Genomic DNA, 5,648 nt, shown 5'->3' with positions numbered 1-5,648 from the left:
AAAGAGGAAATGATAATAAACAATCGGCAGGCATCTTAAGACTGCAGAATCAATACAATGGAAATATACACAATAATAAAATTAAAATGGTGCAGCATTCCCGGGTAAGATAATACAGATCTCAATAAATACAGCAGAAATTTGTTTTTTTAAAAAAACAAAACAAAACAAACACCATCTCTCTGCCCGAGATGAAAAGTCTTTCCAAACTAAAAGAAAAGAAAAAACAAACGACACCCCCCCCCCAGATTTTCTTATAATTGTTAATGTCTATATAGAATACACAAAAACCATTTAGGAGGTGCATGCAAGAGGCAAAAGGCAGGGGAATGCAAAGAGGCTTCTCGTTGGCACCTCCAACATGCCCTGGGTTTTGCAGACCAGCTCGGATCGGGAGGTCCAGCTCGATTTTGCCTCTGCCTCAGTAGTAGGGCCCCCGGCTGGGGCTGGGAAGATACTTTGGCCTCGATCACTGGTGGCCTGGGTGGAGCCCGGGCTGCAGGGCCCCAGGGGGCGGCAGCTGAGGCGGCAGAGGCGGCAGGGTCGCGGCAGGCTGTGGCTGCTGTAGAGCGGGTGGCTGGTCCACTCCTGGCTCTCCAGCAGCCGTGCGGGCCAGCCCCAGGCTGCTGTCGTGCAGCTTGCGGACGTGCTTCTTGAGGTCAAAGTTCCTGCAGAAGCCCTTGCCACACGTGGGGCAGGTGAAGGGCTTCTTGTCGTTGTGGGTGTGCATGTGGAAGGTGAGGTTGTAAACCTGGTGGAAAGCCTTGTTGCAGATATTGCACTTGAACTGCTTCTCCCCGCTGTGGGTCAACTTGTGGTTTTTGTAATTCCCTGAAACAGACAAATGACAGGGACTTGGATCTGAAAAGAGAGCTTGAAAAGGGAGGAGTGAAGGGGTTGAAGGACAATGTGGCCAGAGGAAGAGCTGCCACAGCTCTGACAGCCGGTGCAGGGCTCCGCTGCCTGTCTGTACTTCTCTCCCCATGTTTCTTTTTAAACACCAACAATGAGGCCATTCCCTCCACATTTTAATATGTATTTATTAGTCCAATTATATAAAACGAGAACAAATGGATAAGAAAATGCTCCCTCGGTACGAGAACCTTACTTTTCTCTAATACTAATCAAACTTGCATGGTTGGAGGTTGGCAGGACAACACATGCGGCAGTAAACTAGCTGAACTTTGAAAATTGTTTTCTAAAATATCCAGAAAAGACTAGGGTTTCATAAAACTACCATAAAAGACAAATTCTCCCAGGTTCGATACCTTTTTGATGAAATCCTTTGCCACAGAATTCACACACAAACGGTTTGTAGCCTGCGTGTATTCGGGTATGCGTGTTTAAAGTGGAACTTCTATTAAATGCTTTGCCACACTGGTTACATTTGTGAGGTTTTTCCTGAGCGGAAGGGAGGAAAAGCAGAGAAGTTAAGGTGCTCTGTTATTAAGTGCGATCCTGCAAACTCGAAAACACAGTAATGCTCTCTCTCATGTTTTTAAGCAGAACAAAGGCAAACAATACGCAGCATTTCCCTGTGTTCAGCTAGCAAACAAACCTTACGCTAAAGAGTAAGAGTTTATCAGCCATTTTTCTACGAACTGTTCCGAAGTAAACGAGGTGAAATCGAGACAGGCGAACACACCTGGGTGTGAATAATCTTGTGTCTGCACAGGGTGCTGGCTTGCCGGAAGCCCTTTCCACACACTTTGCAAACGAAGGGTCTGGCTCCTGTGTGCACCGGCATGTGACGGGTTAAATTGTAGTGCGCGTTAAAGACCTTAAAGTTAAGCACAGGTAGAACAGGTTAGCCCAACGAGCACTTTCAAATCAACCCGGGCAGAGGGAGCAGAGGAAGGAGATAACCTTATAACAAATGCATAGGAATAATTACAAAATAAAATTTAGGAGGAAGGAAAGGACAGGAAGAAGGAGGGAGGGAGGGAGGAAAGGAGGGAGACCCCCTTTCTTCATAGTACTTGCCTTTCCACACACTTCGCAAGTAAAAACTTTGGGCTTGGTATTAGGAGAGCCTCGGCTGAAGTCAGAGGTTTTGAACGCGATTTTTTCCGACAGTAGCTGGGCGCTCTCTTTCATGTAATGCTGCAGCTGAGCCTGGGACAAGTCTTTGAAAGCTACTCCCGAGGGGTACTTCTCCATCGCCGGGACCACCAGTTTATTCCTTTCGGCTAAATACGTTTTTGGCTGTGGGTGCAAAGGGGAACTGAGGAAGTAGGAAGCCACCGGGTGGATGTTAACGCCGGCCGCCGAGTGGCACGGGCCATCACCTCGATTCAGGTAGCACAGGGCTCCCATGGCGTGGAAGGAAGAATGGTTGACCACACGCGGCCTTACCAGCTTGTATTGCTGCAGCGGCAGCGCGTCGCGGGCTAAGTCGCCCTTGAGACTCAGTGCGCAGTTAAGCAGGTCGCTGCAGCTAAACGCGGGCGCTGCCGGCGCCGCTGCCGGCGCCGCGGGATCCTCCAGACTCGCCTTCCGCGGCTCTGAGCCCGTCATTCCTGCCTTGGGGCTCGTGTCGTACGCCACTGGCACGAAGGGGATCATGCAGGGGATCGACGAGTTAAGATGCAGAGAGTGCTTGGAGTCCCCCTTGGGCACGGCTCCTTGCAGGAAGTGGGGAACGGGCAGGGCTTTGGGTTCGGGGGTGCGCGCCATGATTCGTTCGATGGAGAAGGCCAAGGGTTTGGAGGTGCTCATCACGTTGCTCCGGGCTGGAGCAGTCGCTAACATTTTGGCAGTTGCGTTGTGGTAGCTACTGTCCATGTCTGAGTCGCCAGCGTCCGTCAGCCGGGACCGGGCTGTGCTGTCGTTGCCTTGTTCCCTGCTTCTCACAGACCTGCGGAGAGGGGGACGGGCACCATCACCACCAGCAGCCTCCTCCTCCTCCTCCCCAGCATCACCAGCCGAACCTGCCTGCCCAGCCCAATGGACTCCTGCCAGCCCATCGCAGAGTTCTTGGCGCACCAATGACTCGGGGACAATCACTACTTATTTCTATCAATAGAAAGTGTTGTGTCAATAACGCAGCCAAGATCTCGCCAATCGTTAACTTCCAAGAGGAGAAGGTAAACTAGATAATTGCTCAATTCGCTTCCTACAGTCAACAGGAAAACTTTTTTTCTCTGCAGTCAGTGACTACTTTTCATTGGTGAGTGAGGTTCCCCCGCCCAGAGGAGGCGGGGGCGCTCTCCGCCGCGCGGCTCGCCCTCCCCTCCGCGCACACACTCGCCGGCGCGCACTTCCAGCCCCCACCCCCTACTCCTCCACCCCTTTGCTTTTTCCTCTGTCTTTTTAATTCTCAATCTGCTTAACCAGGCTTTAGAGGCCAAGCAAATCTGAGATCAATTTTCTCGTTTAGCTCTAAGTGACATCATCTAAAATCATTGTGCAAGGGCTAAATAAGGAAACGGAAACTAATTCAGGGGCAAACGCCAGGCTATATTTATCAAACGCCAGGCTTCAGAAAGCCACGGCCAGGAAGCCTCCGGCAGCGAAATCCCAGCTTTCCCTGCATGGTTCCGCCGGGCCAGAGCTGGGCCGGGGTCTGAGCCGCGCCGCCTCCTCGGCAGCCCTCTTTCTTCCTTTAGGGCCCGGGGCTGAGTGCTCCCGCATCCCGGAGTTCCTGCGGCCCGACCCGACTCTGGACCATTTGGAAGACGCCAGCAGGTAACTGGCCTCCACAAACACCCCTGAGAATTAAAGGCCTTGGGAGGCTTCTTTTTCGATGCCGTGACCTACGCTCCATCCACAAAGTTGAGTTGCAAAGAAAAAGCGGGTGTCACACCAAAGAAACCTCGACTAGGGCCGAACCCACCCCCACGATACACAAACACACGTGCGCGCGCGCGCGCTTTTATGCATTTCCATTGAAAGCCCGGAAAGAGTATTTCTTTAAGTACCTGCGCTCACTAGAGCTCTATCGGAGCATTTTAAATTTTGAATGTTGAGCGAAGAAGGGAGACAACTTACTGATTCCCTCCCCCAACCTCCCGACTGCTGGTGTCCGCTCGCCTCCTCAAAGCAGCGCAGGCTGCAGCCGGAGTGTGCGTACACTGCCGGGAAGCGAGCATCGCGCGACCTGCCAGCGCGAGAGTCGTGGCCATAGCCACGCTTCTGTCTCCCAAAGCGCACGGAGACGATGCTCCTGCAACGCCCCCAATCCCGGCGCCCTCCGTGTGTGGCACCTCGCTCAAAACTCCCAGGGAGGAGAGGTACAGTGTGAGGAGTGTTCCCGAGAAACTCAAGCTGTGGCGACTCCAGCTGCGCGGGTTCCCGCCGCCTAGGCGGGCGCGGCCCGGGGCGCAACTGGAGAAGCGCCGCGCGCCCTCCTTGTCGCTCTCCTTTGCCAGCAGGCGGTCTTGCAGAGCTTAGCTCTGGGGCCGGGTTGCCAGGGCAGGGCGGGGAATGGCATCTGCGCAGGGAGAGCTCGGCGGCCGCGAACCCGCGCCCGGAGGCGGAGGAAGAGCGCAGAGGTGTCAGCTAGGGCCTTGAGTCCTGCAGGTCCCTGTGAGTGTCCGCCCGCAGCAGCCCAGGGTGCCATCTACCTGGTGAGTTACCCCCGAGCGCGTGCGTATAGAAGGGGTGGTGGCGGGCAGCAGACGTCGCGCCAAGCGGGTGTGGGCGTCTTCTTCCTGCAGAAGCCCTGGGAAGGCTCAGCGGTGGGAGGCTGGATGCAAGCTGACTAAAACTCCTGGGATTGTTGAGCCCCTGACATATCCACCACAAAATGTGAAATCGGACCCCAAACGGGGGAAACTGACCTCAAAATAGTCCCTCCTCCCTACCTCATCGCCCAGCACTTGCTAGGAGCTGCTCACTCTGGCTTTTCGTGAGGGTCTGCCTCGCACCTGCGGGGCTAACCGAGAGCGGTGGACATGCAGAACTCCTGGGCTGAAACCGCGCCTGACGCCCCGGGCTAAAGGAGAACAACTGGATGGGCGGTGGGGAAATCCAATTGCCGAGGAAATGGGGGAGGAGGCGTGAGTCCTATTGGAAGTTGAAAGCAGCCAAAGGGCCAGGTTGGGGAAAGGTCTGAATGAGACTGTCGGCCCTAACCACTAGGCCTGGAAGAGCCTCGTGTCAGGTCTCGGGGTGGCTTCGAGCTCAGGTCTCGGGGAGAACAGAAGCAGCGTGTAGAAAAGTGCAGAAAGGGGCGAGCGCAAGCACAAGGGCTCAGTCTGGGAAGAAGTGCCACACCCCCGGCGGTACTAAGGAGAGGTTCTTGGCCCGGGCGCAGTCACCCAGGGTTCGCCCAGGCTGGAAATTTTCTTTCCGTTTGCTGTTGGGGCCGCAGAACCTGTCTCCTCCTCCTGTTCAGACAAAGAGCTCCGGACGACTTTGCTAGGGGAAGGGGTGGGGGTGGGGGGTAGGACGTCCCACGACAGATGGGGTCGCGGTTAAGACTTTAATTGCAGCCTTTTGGGACGGATCGGGTTTCCTTTCCTACCTGCAGCTTCCCAACAACGAAAAGTCCCCCTCCTGTTGCGCTCCTACATCATCAGGCCAGGGTTAAAGGAAAAAGCAAAGAAGCACGCAACAGCCTGGCTCTGGAAAGTTTTGGGGCGCCCAGGTGACTTGTACAACTCACCAGCTTCTGGAGTGTTACCTGCCTTCTTGACTGAATACCA

The 5,648-nt window shown here is 54.5% G+C and overlaps 1 protein-coding gene across 2 annotated transcripts; it reads right to left on the bottom strand.

The window, feature by feature from the left end:
• Window positions 1–109: 109 nt before the first annotated feature.
• FEZF1 (FEZ family zinc finger 1) lies at window positions 110–2,977 on the bottom strand. Of its 2 annotated transcripts, XM_006910566.1 has the most exons (5): window positions 2,356–2,839; window positions 1,984–2,205; window positions 1,646–1,780; window positions 1,269–1,401; window positions 441–831 (listed from the first exon to the last, which is right to left on the bottom strand). In XM_006910566.1, the coding sequence occupies exons 1-5, from the start codon at window positions 2,782–2,784 to the stop codon at window positions 470–472; spliced, it is 1,281 nt and encodes a 426-aa protein (XP_006910628.1). In that variant the 5' UTR covers window positions 2,785–2,839; the 3' UTR covers window positions 441–469. The 2 variants fall into 2 exon arrangements, with proteins under 2 accessions (XP_006910627.1, XP_006910628.1); XM_006910565.1 differs by having other exon boundaries at window positions 110–831; window positions 1,984–2,977.
• Window positions 2,978–5,648: the final 2,671 nt, after the last annotated feature.

Source organism: Pteropus alecto, unplaced genomic scaffold (genome assembly GCF_000325575.1).
Source record: "Pteropus alecto unplaced genomic scaffold, ASM32557v1 scaffold22, whole genome shotgun sequence".
Taxonomy (NCBI): Eukaryota; Metazoa; Chordata; class Mammalia; order Chiroptera; family Pteropodidae; genus Pteropus; species Pteropus alecto.
The sequence above is the reverse complement of the archived record's forward strand: the minus strand, read 5'-3'. Positions and strand labels throughout refer to the sequence as shown.